Here is a 16,761-nt window from a genome sequence, read left to right as displayed (position 1 = left end):
CATAATTTGAAAAAAAAAAAAGATCTATACTTTTATTGATCGAATTAAACAGAGCTTTTCAAGATTTTCAAAGTGTATGTAATGTGTACATGTAATGTGTATGGAGTTGGAATAAATAAAATTTAGTTTCGTCAAAGTAAATATATATATATATATGTATAGTGGCATTTAATGTTTTATTACGATTCAAATAAAAGAGAGAGGAAAAAAAAAAAAAAGAGAAAAGGAAAAAAAACAGAAACACGTTAGACTAGTCATTATATTAATTTGTGTCAATGTAACTTATTATGGTGCAGGTTAGGAAATAATTTATTACAATCATTATTAATTATTGCAAAATTGTGCTATAGTATGATTTTCAGAATTGAAACTTTTCATTTCTCGCAGTCCACATGCTCGTGCAGTACTTTTTAATTCTTTGGTAAAACTTTCCAAATCTTCTTTACGTAATTCACTTAAGTATTTACGTAATTCGATTAATATACGTCCTTTTCTTTTCAACAATGGTACTACATTAGATAATTGTTTGGTCATATTATGTGCTACCCAAATTATATCAAATTTCTCTTTGTACTCTGCTCTATTTTTGAATAATTCCAATGTCGACAATGGATGAAATAAAATCTGAAAGTGACATCGTTCAAGATATTTACTTTTGCATTTAAAATAATTAACCTTTTATACCTTTGCATTAGGAATAGATATCCAAGTAAAACCTTGTTTTTCATATTTATTATATTTTACCCATGATTCATATTCTATTTCAGAGCTTGGCATTTCTGTTATTATTATACCATTTAATATAGATGGATCTCTATGTGCGGCAACGAGTTCATCACAAAAAGGTTCCTTTGTTCTAATTTCGTGAATAGTACGCATTACTTCTCTTTCTGCTATATCAGTTGCTCTGAGCTTTCTACATAATGAAAATTTGTATTATGTTAAAGGATATCGTTTAGAAATAGATTTTATCATATCTTACATATTTTCTTTATCCTCATTTAAAGCCCATGTAAAAAAAGGCCCATTAGTTATATCCCCCAAATAAGCATAATGTAAAAATCCATCTCCAAGAGGAATTATATTATTTAAAAGTGTTGGATTACTTCTAGCAGGTTCACCTTCTATCCAAGTGAATGCTATTCCATTATTTCTCCAAAATCTAATTCACATATAAAGCAAAACATAATTATATATCTATTCTTTGATTTGCATCATAATCATTTATTGGATTAAATATCTTGCATTAAAAAATATTTTTCTTTTCAAACATACCTATATTCATGTACAGTTAAATTTGAATGACCTCTTGGTTTTAATATCATGTGATAATCCCAATCAAAAACTCCATCCCTGTAGTCATATCGTGTTTTTAATGATTTTCTAATTCTTTTGTCCCAATAATCCACAATTGGAACCCCTTCGCGCGTAGCACGTTCCCAAAATCTTATATAAGATAGATTTAATATATAAGAGCATGATTTTTTAATAAATATAATTGTGTATTATCGCAGTATCTATTCTCAAGTAATAAAGGACTCACTTAAATATCCATTCTAACTGATCTCTGTCCTTATGTTTAAGTTTTTCCAGATTTAGCCAAGGACAATCAATGGTTTGAGTTACAGTATCTGCCAATAATTTAGAATGTTTTGCCAAATATTTGGCCGTAGCAGGTCTTAAAAGTGTATTTCCCATAATTTCCAAGTAATATCGAGTTGCTTCTTGCAGTCCTTAGGTATATTCATTCCTTCACATAATATTATCATAATTGCTATTATGACAAGCTTCTTAGATTGGACATATACATACCTAAATCTTTATCCAAACAAGTGCTTAATAAAAGTATTGATCTAGCAACTTGTTCCATTGTTGGTTCGATTATATGATAAGTAATAGAACAATCAGAGTGTTTATAAGAGGACGCTAATGTCTTTATAATATGTCTTGCATCAGAAGCACCTATGATCAATACTTCAAGAGATTTAGGTGTTACTTCCTTTTCTTCAATTTCACATTGTAAGTCTAATGGAGCACTATATCCCCACCACATTTTATTTTATTTTTCTGCGTTTTTCACTACTTTCTCAACACACACGCTGTCCTAAAATGCAGTATAAATGTATGGTAATAAGGATTATTACTGTTACGGATATGAGCCAAAATTGACAATGTTTAGTTGCCATAGAAATACATATGAAATTTTTTTCAGAGTTTCACGCGCGCTGCTTCATGCGCGCGCGCACAGTAAATAAAAGTGTGTGTGCGCGCGCGCGCGCATCTATTTTCATATTTCCAGTTCGAAACCACTTTTTTTTTCTCTTGTACAACAAAAAGTTTACTCATTTAACACTTACATAGAGTATATTTTTCCTGTTATTATACTTGTCTATATTTAACGTGAATTCATTGGAGTGAGAATATAAAATATAAACGAAACTTTTTAGCAAGTGGAGGATTAAGAAGTACTGTATTAAAATAAAAACATCAGAGATTTTTATAATAAAATTATAAACATATTAGCGACGATTATGTCACTTAGACTTATAAAACCATTTATTTTACTTCTATAATGTAGATTCTGTGACACAGATAAAAATAACTCCCTTTCGAACCTTATGTGTACATAGGTTCCTTAAAGTGCTTTTCTCCTAATTTGATCAGCATAATAGCTCATTTATCCCTCTTCTTTTGAGCACGCTTATTTCCACAACGTTGTAAAATATCCGTGATAGGTCCTTTGTGTTGAAAAATAGCAATGAGTTGCGTGCGTGCTTCGTTCATTCCTTCGCTGATCAAACTACTACGCTGCATATTTCCTTTAATGAGTTCATTTACACGTTCGAGTCCATCGTCTTGTCTACTTTTAATAGTTTGTTGAGACTCAAGTATTGTCAGTGTTGTTTTCAATTTTTCATGTACCTAAATAAGACGATAAAGATTTAAGAAATATAACAAGATATTTTCAATTTAATTATTTAAATTAAATTGTCAATCGATTTAATTGAATATTGAATTCGTCAAAATAAAACAAATATATCTACCTGTTTTTCAAGTTCAGCAATATCTTCCATTTGTGCCGTAAGATGATAAACTTTCCATCCATTTAATTTTTGCAGAACATGCTTTTGTTGTGCCAATTCTGCTACTGACGGTCTCCTTTCTTCACGAGGTCGTACGTCACTAGGTCTTCTGTAATGGTGAAGTCTGCCACCCCATCTATTCTTCCAAGAGGAGCCTTAATAAAATTAATAAATATAAATCATTAACATCAGGAATATAATTTGACAAATATATCAATTATTAAACTATTTCGTAATTTATTGGCGTATTTACAAACCTAATAAGCTCGGTGTAGGCCGAGTTCGTATAGTAGGTATAGATGTTGGATGTGTAGGAGATTTCATATCTCGTTGTACATTAGAAATATGTCTTTTGTCGGTTGATTTTTCTTTTGACTCTTCCTTTATTTCTTTTTTTATTTTTTCTTCTGTAATAAATTGCATTTCCTCTTCCGTACATCTTGGCTCGGTTAATTCAACGCCTGTCAATTGTTGTTTACGAGGTTTTTTCCTTGGTGACATCTCTATTGTTGGATTAATTGTTATCCTTGATTGTTCTGGATCTTCATCAAGACCAGGAGATGAAGTAGCTGAAACGGTAGTTGATCCTGAACTTTGACAACCACCACCATCTTGATCTCTTGGAGAACCAGGCGGACTGGATGTCGATGGTACTGACGGTAAAGAAGCAAGTACAGGTACTAAATTTTTAGCTGCACCTAAAGAATTAGAAAGTTATTTAGATGAATAAAATAATCAATAGAAAAAATAATAAAATATGTAAAAGATATGACAATAATATATAATCAGATATAAAAATTTATTAGAAATATAAATATAAAATAAAAATGCAATATCTTATAGAAATACCCTTAACAGGAGAAGTATCATGATCTCTTTTCCTAAGTATACTCGGTCTTGGAGATGCATTAGGTTTACTGTGCGGTTCATCATATCCTGGCTCAACAAGTAATCTTACAGGCTGTACTGAAGCTTGCCGATATTGAGAATATGTACCTGTATATAAATAAAAAATATTTTATGATTACAATACAATAGACTATTATTTAATAAAACTTGAGATAAGTCGTCACACTCACCGCTTGTTTCAAAAGAATAATAAGTAGTGGTATGAGGTGGATGTAGATATTGACCTTGAACCGACTGAGGAGGATTAGTAGTTGAATTGTTAGTGGTATTAGTTGCAGAAACACGAAGTCCAGTTTGTTGAACAGGTGGTTTTATCTGTACTGTTTGTCCAATATTTTGTGCTTGCGTAGCTTTTACCGGGGTTGGTGCAGTTCTTGCTGGAGCCAAAGGTAATGGATGCAATGACATTCCAGTTATTCTTGTAACTGTAGTCGTAGTTTGTGGTATTCTCGTGACATTCGATGTATTCGCTGTTGTTGTAATTACTCGCGATACTGTATTAAGATTTGATAAAGGAGTAACTGTTTGAACAACACGTGCTGTTCCTTGCTGCTGCTGCACCTATCAAAATATTATAATTTTCATTTTATTTTATAATTTACAACAATAAAATTTTAGCGCATTTTTACCTGTTGCTGTGGTATCACGATACGACTGACAGTACCAGCTGATGGACCAGCTGCTGTATTAATAGATAACTGTCGGCTCAATGTTGGTTGAACACTGACAGAAGCTGTTCCACCTATTCTACTTGTTCCTACTACTGGTGTTGACACTGCTATACGGTTTACTGTACCTGTTGTACTGAGAGATCTGCTTGTTTGATTCGGCTAAAATGACAAATATATAAATTATAATTATTGTTACATAAAGTCAGATATTATATCGTGATGTTAATTGAAAAGTTTACTTGAATAGCTTGCGTTGATGATCTTCCAGGTTGCGAAGTTTGCGAAATATTTGCTACCTGACCAGTTGGAGGTCTGTTTTGTGCAACTGGAAGTCGTGTAATATTGTTACTTGTTTGTAGAATAGGTGCTATCAATCTGGACGGAGTACCAGGAACACCAGTAACCATAGTGGCCTGTACAGATCTTCCTTGATTGGTTTGAGTAATTAATCGGGGTTGTTGTCCACTGTATACAGCAGATGGAGGTCTCGTAGAGACTCTACTAACTGGAGGTGTTGGATGTCTTTGTGGCTGTGCATATACAACTGAAGTTGTTTTAGATTGCCATTGAGGATTTGATACTGTTGTGTTTATCCTGAAAAATAAGTATAACAAGTTTTATTAACTATAAGTAGTCAGTACGTTAGCATACGATCTAAGAAAAGACAATATACCCTGCTCTTGTAGTTGGTACAGTTTGACCAGCATTAGCTCTAACAATTGGAGTAGCAACTGCTGATCTTGGAGCAGAAATATTTGCAACTGCCGCTGGTCCTCTAGGTACGTGATACGTAGCCGGCATATTAGTAATTTGCTGACTTTGTTGGGATAACTGTTGACCTTGTTGTTGATTTTGACGTTCTACAGTACTCAACATACCTGGTGATATAATTCTTACTGTAGAACCTACAGAACAGAGCTATAAAGTAAACACAAAAAATTTTCTGTTAATATAAACAATTAATTTAAAAGAATTTATAGATATAAATAAGAAAGAATAATTTACCGTTGTCGTGATTTTATTTGTTTCTGCATTAGATGTTGTACCAGATGGAATTACAGGCTTCATTAAAGATAACTTTGGATTAATGTCCAATGATACTGATTTACCAACGAGACCAGTAGGAGTCCCAACTGTTCCAACAATAGTTTGCGTAGGCTGAATACTTTGTATATTACTTTGAACCACACTTTGTACATTCTGTATGCTTTGTATATTTTGCATTGTAGTTAAGTTTTGCGCTATAGTTTGCACAGTAGTCTCAGGCAAACGTTTATCACCGCCACCATCCGTAGAACTTAGACTTGTATTCATAGCTGCTTTCCTAAGAGAGCACATATTAATAATAAATTACATCTTTTATAAAAGTAAAGAAATGAAATACAATGAAAATATCGTTAGAGGAGATATATGTATTTCTTATTACTGTTCCTATACATTACTTTATGTCAAGAATTATGAAGAAAATCAAGTGAATGTTAGAGGTTACAATGTTTTTCAACAATTTAATAATTAACGTCAAAATGACAATTGATACGATTATGACGAATTTTTATTCTTTTAAATTGTAAAATCTTAAAATATTGTACGAAGATAAACATTTGGATTTTTCACTTCTTAATCTGACAGCAGCTAATATTTTATACGAAGAATCTAAGAAAAGGGTGTATACCTGTGTATAAATATAAGATAATAAGATCATTACAGAGATATTTAAACGTTCATACACTGCATTTTGTAAATAAATCACTTTCATTGACGTTCCGCGAAAAAAAACATTTTAGAAATGGTAAAGGACTCGCGCATTTGCTACAAAAGTTTGTAGCGCCTAATGTAAGCATATAGCAGTGTAGGTAAACTGTAACTGGAAATATATAAATGTCCTATATCTATCGTAGATTCTATATAGGGGAATTGAAGTCATGGTTGTTTTTATTTTCTTTGTGTGTACTTTATTTTTGTTTTGTTTTTGTTTTTTTTTTTTTTTTTATTTTTCCTTTCTTTAGTATGTAATCGAATTATGATATTGTAAAACTTACGTCATTAATAATATTCTTATTTATTATTAATTTATATCAAGAATGATAAAAATGTTCCTCCTTTGAGACAGAAATTGTTACATTAGACTTTCAAAGGAAGAAGTAGTATGATCATTAATTTCAATTTAACGAAAATTAAGAGGTTAAATAACGAATTCATTTTGAAATATTTATAATAAATTAAACATTAAATTATTTATATTAGATAAATTTTGATTGGAATTAATATGAATTATGGTTTTGTTTCGTAAAAATTTAGCACGACGTTAACATGTGAACGATGCGTAAGTATAGACCGGAAATGAAAGACCAGATATAAAATGGTATTGCGCGCGAAATTATAAATATGGCGGCAATTTCAATACGAGCGTATGCTCGTATCGTTGTACCCTTTTGCATCATCTTTTCTTTCGATTTAAAAATGATAAAAAAAAATATAAACATTTAATTGCAAATAACCTAGATGATATAACGGGGAATATATTAGGTTGGTGCGAATGAAATGTCGGATTCTTAAGTGAATATATTAAAGAAAATCCGACATTTCATACGCACCAACCTAATATTTATTTAACAAAATAAATTGATTAATCATCGCAAGGGTAAAAAAATATGCGAAATGCTACACAATATAATCTTTATTTTATATAATTTCAATATTTTATTTTTTCATCTTATATTCGACATTATTACACAATAACTATTATAGAATATATTTATAATAATATACATGTACATATGTACTCATCTTTACTATTGATTCATTTTATATGTATATAATTGTATATGCATATTGGCCTATGATTCATTCGATACTGCACATTTTTGCATCGGATTCTTTAAAATCTAAATGCCTAGTTACATAACGTACATACCCACGTTCAAGTGTATCACAGTTGTGTTGAGGGACAGAGAGGAATTAGAAGAAAAAAGAAACTATTGTGCAACCGAAATCGAATATAGTCCATTCAGTAAGATCGTAATATACGTAGCATGACTAAATTATAACGAAGATAAACACTTCAGAGATATGGAATATAATTTTCAAAGAACTGGCAACTGCGATGAAATGTATTTTGCATTCCTCAAATAAAAAAAGAAATATATTTTTATTAATATGGGTAAATATTTGAGATAATTTCATGAAGATGAATGAGAAAATAGGAGAAAGAACCGATGCATTTGTTTGTTTTCAATTTCTGAGGCATTGTCGTCCTCCGCGAAAAGCATTTAAATATGTTTGAACGCGAAATTTTTTCTTAATGAATCAGTTAACGAAAAAATTGGAAGAATCATTATATATCTGACAAATTTGTTCATTAATAGAAGTAAGAAAAAGTATATGCATGATGTAATGTAAAAAGCTCAATATGAGGCTTTGACATACATGTATTTGTATTAAGAAATATTATATTAATAAAAGTATCGTTTTTCATGATGGAATATACAACCTTACATCTATTGATTATGTGTACCTGCTTATTAAAAAAATATCTAAAAATATATTGTACAAGTCACAACAGTCTGTATTGTCTCAAAAAATAAACTTTGAATGAAAATGATGTCGTGGACATCATTAAAAGATGAATTGCTGTAAGGAATGTAACTAGCATCTCATCACGTAAGAGCCATGTCTTGCAAAGATATTTACTAAGTCTTCTGCACCTTAATCCATTTATCACGTATATTGAATGTTAAGGGTTATCGTGATAAATGTATTAATACTATGCTCGATATACATCTATTCAATAGAAAATGATGTACAAGTTTCGAAGCAATGTTATTTACAGTCAGTCGATCTGAGCTAGTAAAACCTTTGGCTTTACCTAGCTTTCTGAGTGGACTAGAAATCGATTTCCGAAAATGTTTGTTTTTCTTTTATTAAGGAAGAAGATAAGAAAGAGTAACACTTAACTAGGTCCAGGAGGAGCATTGAAATTAAACATGGTTGTTGGTGGACGCCCTGGTAAAGGTTTTGGTGGTAATCTTGGAGTTACAGACCCTACAAATCATATTTGATCATAAAAATCAATCACTATTAAACAATAATTGACATGCATAAGAATAAAATTATGGAAATTTATATATCTTTACCATTAGGTTGTGTAGGGGGAAGTTTCGTAGGACTAGGCCCATTGAAAGACATATGTCGGCGTGGGTGGGCGTTAGACGAGCACGTATTTTCTAACGTAGAATTTCGCCTAGTTAATAACGCTGAAGTGCTTGGATTCAACGTACTTGGAAGTCTTGGTGGCAATGTCGTTAAAGGCAAGTCTCTTCTTGGTGGTAATGGCGGTGGAGAGGTACCATCTCTTGGAGGAAGTATAGGTGCATTCGGCGCTTGTCGTGCCTTTTATTATAATAACACATAAATGAATAATATTTCAAGTTCATCTTAAAATATTAATCTCTCCTATAAATTACCTGTTGAGGTGAGTCACTTATTGAACTTTCCCGCCTTCTGTGAGATCTAGGTGGCAACGGTGGTGGAGGTTGATTAGGAGGCATATGGCTAGGAGAAGGTGGTGGGGGCATTATAGCACCTGGACTTCCACTAGACGATGACAATCCTGTTAAAGCTCCCATAACACCAATAGTTCCAGAATTAAACCCAAAGTGAGTACTTTGCGATTGATGATGCGTCGTTGGAAGATGGCCTGGTGATCCCATTTGTGGACTACTACTTGGCGAATTGACTGATAATCCTGATATACTAAGTGGACCTGGTGAACCTGGGGGTTGACCTATACCTGTATAAAAAGCTACATACAATCTATATAAAAGATTTATTAATTTCATTACAAATACTAACCTCCTAATAACACAGGTGCAAACACACTATGGTCCCCTGTATGTGGAACTGTAACTTGTGATGTGTGTGGTGGTGTCTCCGGTAAATCCGGTGGTGGAGGTGGTGGTACCTCCGGTGGTGGATCGTGTAATCTTACACTTGATGCTACAGCTTGAAGAGGAGCAGGTAATTTACCACTCAGACTTCTTGCCTTAATACCCGGTGATTTCAAATTTAAATCCGGCCATTTACGAGGCTAATTTTAAATACATACATTTATTACTACATAAGAAAAATACGTTCGTATTTGCGAATATATTGGACATAAAGTAAACTTACAACTCTGGGTGGTTGTCTGCATCCTCTAGGTTCTACTTCTAAACTTTTATTAAATAAGTAGTTACTAATATCTGCATCTTTCATATTGGGATCAAATGGACATAAATTTTCAATGAACTGTCGTATTCTAGGTTCTACCGAAAGACAATACGGTTGATTTTGGTATTGCTGAATTTCTCCAGTTATTTCCGCGACTTTTCGACGTTTACTAAAATTTATCAATTCTGGACTTCCCGGGAGATAATCGGGATTTCCTTCTTCAATATGTAGAATGTTAGTTAAATACATACCTGAATAGAAAAAATATATAATCAATGAAGAATTCATAAATGTTATATGAAATTAATAAATGTTCAATATTTCTACTTACCAAAAAAGGGTACACAAGGAGGATTTATCGATCTTAATTTTTCTTGGTACTTTTTGAAATGGTCGTTATTTAATTCTCGTGCTTCTTCAAGCGCTTTTTCTAATCGCGCAGGAATTTGCTACAATATTAAAAACATTCAATGTACATCAGAGAAAATATGAACGATTATATACATTTAATTATTTTTACTTACTTGAAAAGTAAATTTTAACCTAAATACAGACGCAGATCCCATAGCACTAACGATGGCTAATACACCATTAAAATTATTTAAATCTTGAAGCACCATCATAATCTCGATTGCTCGTGAAACAATAGCTACTCTTTCTTCAAGATTTTCTGCTTCTACTATCGTCTTGTCAAGCCATCTAGTAAACTATAGAATAACAGAATATACAATATACTATTATAATAATTACAAAATTATAATTGTTAAGCATTCTCTTACATTTGTTGTGTGCTTGATCATTTTCAATAAGTTTGGTGATGTCTTTTCTTTGTCCTTTTTAGTCCACACTGATCCTACTAACTCAGAAGGTTTTACAGTTCTGTACAATTCAAATTCTAAAAGTGTCAATTGTCTTGCTAATTCAATGGGGTGCAACTGAAATGACAATATCTATTATTTAGTTGTGTCCATAAAAGAATAAATAATATGCATAGAGTATAGTAGTGTTAGTGCTTACTGTAAGTATACCCCATTCCTCTTCAGGAACTTTCAGATGCCACTCAATAGGTGGAGGAGATCGTTCAAAACTAAAGGTTATTGGCCGTTGTTCAGACGGCTCACATTTTCTTTGTACAATTTTTATAACCGAATCTACCCATTTTCGCATTGATTTACCACTTACAGTGTCTAAAAATGTTTGCAATCTTTCCAGAAGATTTCTATCACGTTCAAAATCATAAAAATGATGATCCACCTATCAAATATTAATATAATCATTATTATATATGTTTGAATTTTTACAAAGGAATAATGTTTACATATATTCTACTCACCCAATGCCTTAAAACATTTAAAACCCTAAATTGTACCGGTTGACAAAATTCTTTCCTATATCTTTTCCAATCTTCTCTTGCTGTAGTCTTACAGCCAGAAGGTTTTTCATCGTCACCATATACTAATGAAGGATCTGGTATGTCAAACCTTTCTATTAATAATGTCAATAATTCCTGAGGTGAGCAAAAACTCCTGTAAATAAATATAAAATCAAATGATAAGTGTGTGTGTGTGAGATAAAGTTGATAAAAATAAGTGAGCATTACCTACCTATAAGTAGTAAGGAATGTACGTACAAAAGCAGGGTCAGCATATATGTGATAAGTTAATCTTTCTACCAATTTTACCAATATTGCACCTTTAATTAATGGCACTCCACCATTTTCTCTAGCTTCCAAGACAATATTTTCTGGACTATCTTGTTCAGCGAATTTATACAAATGTGGCGGAGGTAATTTCAAGGGATGTTTCCTTTCTTCGTCTAAGAGGATACTATCCAAAGTTCGTTCTAACATACTTTTTGTATTTAACATAACTAAATCAGCCATCCAACTGTTTTTATCTTCGGCGGATTTGGCAACGAGTATAACATTAGGATGGTCCCTTGGTGCTATTTCAAAGGCATTTTTTAATTCCTCTGTATCTTCTCTGTCTATGATGTCAACTTTTCTAATGAAAAATCTTTCTTTTAAACGAAGTTCACCTGGATGTGCTGGATGTCCAACCACACCAACACCAACGGCAACAGTGACACTGACTCTTTTGCCACCACTGGGTTTACATAATACCAATAATCCATCGAATAAAAGAGCTTTTCTTTCTGTTAACCTTCGACCATTACTACCTACTTTTCCTAATGTATCCTCTCTAATAAATTCATTGCAACATTGCCCAACATCTCTCTGATCCCACCCATCTACAGTTTTTTGTAATTCACTAATCTTTTCCAATGCTGCTTGTCTCCTAGCACGACTTTGCATCCGTAGACCAGTATCCTTTTTTGGAAGACTTGCAACTGACTGCATTAACTCCATTTGTAATGGCCTCAGTAGTCCTTGCACTTGTTCTAAAGTTTCACCATCTTCTGTATTAGGTGTGCGTTTTTGTAATACCTGAAAAAAAAAAAAAAAAAAAAAAAAAAAAAAAAAAAAAAAAAAAAAAAAAAAAAAAAGAACAAAAAAAGAAAAAAAATAAATAAATCATACGCAATAAATTGATCAATATTAATAATATAAAAAAATAATTTATTAATTTAAAAAATATACCTTTATATAATCAAAGTACAAAAAACAATGCCACACAGGTTGCAATAAAAGTTTTGGCAAATAGTATTTAACAGCTTCTTTAAATCCATGCCCTGCTGCTCTTAATGCTGCATTAGCTTCTGGTCTTGATAATAAATTTATTAAAACTTCTTTACTAGCCGAACTATTAACATCTTTCGCGTACCTACAGAAAAAAAAAAAAAAAAGAAAATAAAATAAAATATGATAGTATTTTATTCATAATTAATAGATAAACAACATACTTTATATACACATCAAACTCAGCAGCTTCAGCCAACTCTTCAAAACATGATCCAACTGTAGGAGTTTGTTTTTCTTCTGTAATTTCCATTATATCTTCTAAACTACCAAGTAATGTAACAGTGACTTCATATATATCCATAATATTACTAAAAAGCGTTTCAAGTTCACTTTTATCTTGTGCAAGCTTGGCAATTTCTTCCCGAAATACCTATATGAAGTAAACTTTATTATTATATCATCTTTAATTAACAAGTAATCAGAATAAATTTTGACTTTATTATACCTTTATAATCATATGAAGATCACGCAAATAATGACGTTCATCATGTATAAGGTCTCTGACAGATTCTTCATATGTTTGAGATACTACTGCACCTAATCCGCTTTGCGGACTTTCCGAGCAATCATCTTGGAAGAACATATCCATCAGTACCTGTCAATGAAAAAATATTTCTTTATATTTTTATAATATTATCAAAATTTTAATTGTATTTTATCAATTTTGAAGATTTCATAATATAATATAAAATATTTTCTAATATAATGATAAATATAGTATTCTATAATGCACACATATATATTTTATTATCAAAGATAATATTTTACGTAAAGTAGTGCTATTATAAGTATATATCAAGATCACAAATATTATGCTTAACTTTGTGTAGATTTCGTACTGAAAAAAAAAAAAAAGAAAATAAAAAAAAAAAAAAAAAAAAAAAAAAAAATTATATCGTATATATATGTAGAAATAATTCATGCTATTGTTTCTTAATAAAAAAAGCTCTATGTTTCAAAATTCTACTTTAAGAACGTTTACATTATATTTCATGCATACATATTTTTGTTAATCGTACTCATAATTACCATAAATCAATATATGCATAAAATTTACCATGATATTACAGATTCTATATAAAATATTATTGCTGTAATATCACATTGTAAAAAGTCAATAAATACTCTATGATTATAGTTAATATATTTGATATGTTATAAAGTGTACATTTTTCATTGGCTAAGAGATATCAAATAAAAATAAAAGATCACATATACTATGTAATATCATTTTTAAAATGAAAAGAATATGAGCTAACCTACTGAAAAAAAAAAAGAAAAAAAAAAAAAGAAAAAAGAAAAAGAAAATTAGAATATTATTTTGAATAATTCAGTTTCAGAAGCAAAAGAACAAAAATACGTAAAGCAAAAATAGAAATTTCTTATAAATGGTACGATACATAAAACACTTCTCATATATTTTTTTTTTGCTAAAGGATTGCAGGTACGTACCACCTAGAACAGCATGAGCGAAGAATGAACACCGTTGATTTTGTTATATGTTAGTGGTAAGCATGTAATCAAGCAAAGAAGATATGCAGCCACAATAAATCTGTGACCATTCAATCATATCCAATAAAAAATCTTAGATTTAATCAATGCAATAAATACTATTTCAATTATTGTTAGTAATAGAATTTCGTATAAATTCCTTATGAATATTCGAAAAAATTATTTAATTAATAAATTAATTAATAATTTTTATAACCACTATTACTGGGAACATTATGCTGTTCTATTATTGCTTTGATTAAATGGATTTCTAAAAAAAAAATAAGAAATTTTCTATCAATTTCAAGAATAATATGTAAGAATGAATTAAAAGGCAGGCAATATAAATGAAATATATAGCCTACAATACTAAATTGTGAATGAATACATAGCTGTGTGCATAGTTTTAATTAAGTATGATGCAAAAAATTATTTCTTTGAAACTATACTGAATTATTTTTAGTATATATCTGTTCACAAGGCTGTGGCATTTAATATGAGAAAGCTTGTACGATAATGATAAAAATTATGCATACGCAAATTTGTTTTAGCGTAGCAAAATATATAATGTATGTTAATAAATATGTGCATGGACAGAAGGACAATGCAGGCTTAAATATTTCTTGAAAAATGATATATTACCATGTCTGCATACATCGCAACTCTTATATCTTCGCAAGAGATTTCCACATGACGTATATTCTTAACATAATTTCCAGCTAACTGAAAATAAAAGAATTTGAAGTATCTCAAATACCTATATATTATAATTTGAAACTATGATTATAATTTGTAACAGTTATACCAACCTTTAAAATATCTGCTGAGATATATTCCAAAACTCCTACCACAAAAAGACTGACTTGTAAGTCAATTTTGTGCTGCAAGACTTCCTACAAATGCATATTAAAGAACTAATGTGGGTATGAATACATCTTCCTTTGTTGTTCACGAATTATGCATAGAAAAGGGTCTATAAACCTATATTCATATTGCTGCTTACTTTTTGTAGCAGTTGATGAATTTTATCAACAGGAAGAACTAATGGTGACTTCTTTTTTCCTTTTTCTAAGGCATCCTTAGCATCTCGCAATGCCCATCTGTCAATGGGAGTCGGAAATGTCCTTCTTACTCTTTCTTCTACATCTTGTGGAGTGTGCGGAGGTGGATGACCACAAAGCATGCCCAGCATTTTTAAAATTAAACTTTCAACATAGTCTAAGGCATCTTGGCGTGCTTCAAGACTAGGATGTACTTGTTCCAAGACCTATCAAAATAATAACAACACGACATTGACATATGCTTTATTCAAGAATTTCATTTGAATAATCAAATTTCCAGGATATCTTTGATGAAAAGAAAATTGTCAAAGAAATTTAATACCTCTTTAATCAAACATTAAATCATTAATATCTATGAATATCGTTTTAACTTAGGATGGCATTCAAATTTTTATTGCGTATTTCTAATTGACACCTTCATTTTTCCTTAAGAGATACATTACAAGGATGTATTGCGTAATGAAATTACATTCGACATTAAGTTTGATCGAGGAATTTGCCGTTAAGAATCTGTAGATTCGATCGAACGCGGAAGAAAAGTACTACGAGCATTTAAACATCGTAGAGAGAGAGAGAGAGAGAGAGAAAGAGAGAGAAAGAGAGAGAACGAAAGAGAGAGAGGAAGGGTGGCTCGATCGATCGATCGTCTCGGAAACATTATTCGTTTAGGAAAGGAGAAATAAAGGCCAATGTAATCGTTCGTTTTGAGGTGCTTCGAGAATGAAAAAAAGAATTTACCTTTCTAAGGGAATTGACAAACACTCCCTTCCACTTGGCGGCGTTCTCCTCCTTCAGAAAGTCGTAGCCTGACGGCTCGCCCACCACCGACGCCGGCGATGAAAACATTTCACCGTTCTGTTAGGACAGAAGCTATCAACGGCATCCGAACGAGAATTACAATCACATTACCACCTTAAAGAACACGCTCCGGAGAGTTCTCCGAATTTATAAAGAACATCGTCAAGAGGCACAAAAACTTGACATAAACGTCCGTCTGTCCGTCTGTCCGTTCCTCAGGGCGCAGACATCATACCTCTCTTTCTCTCCCTCTCTCGTTTACTCTCCCTCTCTCTCTCTCTCTCTCTCGCTGTCTTTCTCTCTCTCTCTCTCTCTCTCTCTCTCTCTCTTTCACTCTATCTCTCTCTCTCTCTCTCTCTCTCTCTCTCTCTCGCTTTCGTCCTTTCTATAGCTCTCTTTTTCTCGCCTTCCGTGAGTAAACGACGATAGCTAAGCCACTCGATTGTATTTTCGCGCCTCTCCCACGTCCCTTGTACTTTTTATTCGCGGAACCATCCCCGAGGCAAACCCGAGAGTTCTCGAGTTCCCGCACTCGCGCATCTTAAACAGCCCTTCGGCCAAAAATTTTCTTTTAGATTCCAACGGTGTACGCACCACTACCGTCCATCCTCAAAGCTGCTACCATGGCGCGGCGCGGCGCGACTTGTCACACACGGTAGCCCGTTCGATCGATATCGCGATATATGTATATGTACGATTTTACTCTCTCTCGCGACGACCAGACGAGATATCGAGAGTTATCGAGAGGACTCGAATCGACGCTTCCACTCTTTCTTCGCATGATGGCGCTCTATCGTGCGAGCGCGTCATCCTAAAATTACGACGTATTTTTATTATCA

General features: G+C 32.1%; 3 protein-coding genes across 7 annotated transcripts; all 3 read right to left on the bottom strand.

The window, feature by feature from the left end:
• Window positions 1-157: 157 nt before the first annotated feature.
• LOC124947769 (dynein axonemal assembly factor 3 homolog) lies at window positions 158-2,053 on the bottom strand. Its single transcript, XM_047490372.1, has 6 exons — window positions 1,813-2,053; window positions 1,544-1,733; window positions 1,276-1,446; window positions 983-1,162; window positions 685-916; window positions 158-624 (listed from the first exon to the last, which is right to left on the bottom strand). Exons 1-6 carry the CDS (start codon window positions 2,051-2,053, stop codon window positions 325-327), a joined length of 1,314 nt encoding a protein of 437 aa, XP_047346328.1. The 3' UTR covers window positions 158-324.
• LOC124947768 (histone deacetylase complex subunit SAP130) lies at window positions 1,974-6,527 on the bottom strand. Of its 2 annotated transcripts, XR_007100487.1 has the most exons (11): window positions 6,336-6,527; window positions 5,669-5,987; window positions 5,337-5,581; window positions 4,903-5,257; window positions 4,622-4,822; window positions 4,163-4,553; window positions 3,933-4,079; window positions 3,341-3,781; window positions 3,045-3,238; window positions 2,616-2,922; window positions 1,974-2,104 (listed from the first exon to the last, which is right to left on the bottom strand). XR_007100487.1 is itself a non-coding variant. In XM_047490371.1 (10 exons), the coding sequence occupies exons 2-10, from the start codon at window positions 5,975-5,977 to the stop codon at window positions 2,674-2,676; spliced, it is 2,532 nt and encodes an 843-aa protein (XP_047346327.1). In that variant the 5' UTR covers window positions 5,978-5,987; window positions 6,336-6,526; the 3' UTR covers window positions 2,452-2,673. The 2 variants fall into 2 exon arrangements, 1 of the variants encoding a protein (XP_047346327.1); XM_047490371.1 differs by lacking the exon at window positions 1,974-2,104 and having other exon boundaries at window positions 2,452-2,922; window positions 6,336-6,526.
• Window positions 6,528-7,350: 823 nt separating this feature from the next.
• LOC124947499 (protein son of sevenless) lies at window positions 7,351-16,600 on the bottom strand. 4 transcript variants are annotated; one of them, XM_047489722.1, is made up of 18 exons: window positions 15,863-16,600; window positions 15,067-15,330; window positions 14,873-14,956; window positions 14,704-14,786; window positions 13,018-13,168; window positions 12,734-12,942; window positions 12,471-12,654; window positions 11,476-12,317; window positions 11,205-11,397; window positions 10,889-11,125; window positions 10,651-10,806; window positions 10,396-10,578; window positions 10,203-10,320; window positions 9,833-10,122; window positions 9,515-9,749; window positions 9,127-9,434; window positions 8,797-9,052; window positions 7,351-8,704 (listed from the first exon to the last, which is right to left on the bottom strand). In XM_047489722.1, exons 1-18 carry the CDS (start codon window positions 15,968-15,970, stop codon window positions 8,613-8,615), a joined length of 3,993 nt encoding a protein of 1,330 aa, XP_047345678.1. In that variant the 5' UTR covers window positions 15,971-16,600; the 3' UTR covers window positions 7,351-8,612. The 4 variants fall into 4 exon arrangements, with proteins under 4 accessions (XP_047345678.1, XP_047345676.1, XP_047345677.1 ...); XM_047489720.1 differs by having other exon boundaries at window positions 9,127-9,464; window positions 13,018-13,167; window positions 14,706-14,786; window positions 15,863-16,599; XM_047489721.1 differs by having other exon boundaries at window positions 9,127-9,452; window positions 13,018-13,167; window positions 14,706-14,786; window positions 15,863-16,597.
• Between the last annotated feature and the right edge of the window lie 161 nt (window positions 16,601-16,761).

Source organism: Vespa velutina, chromosome 3 (assembly GCF_912470025.1).
Source record: "Vespa velutina chromosome 3, iVesVel2.1, whole genome shotgun sequence".
Lineage (NCBI taxonomy): Eukaryota > Metazoa > Arthropoda > Insecta > Hymenoptera > Vespidae > Vespa > Vespa velutina.
The sequence above is the reverse complement of the archived record's forward strand: the minus strand, read 5'-3'. Positions and strand labels throughout refer to the sequence as shown.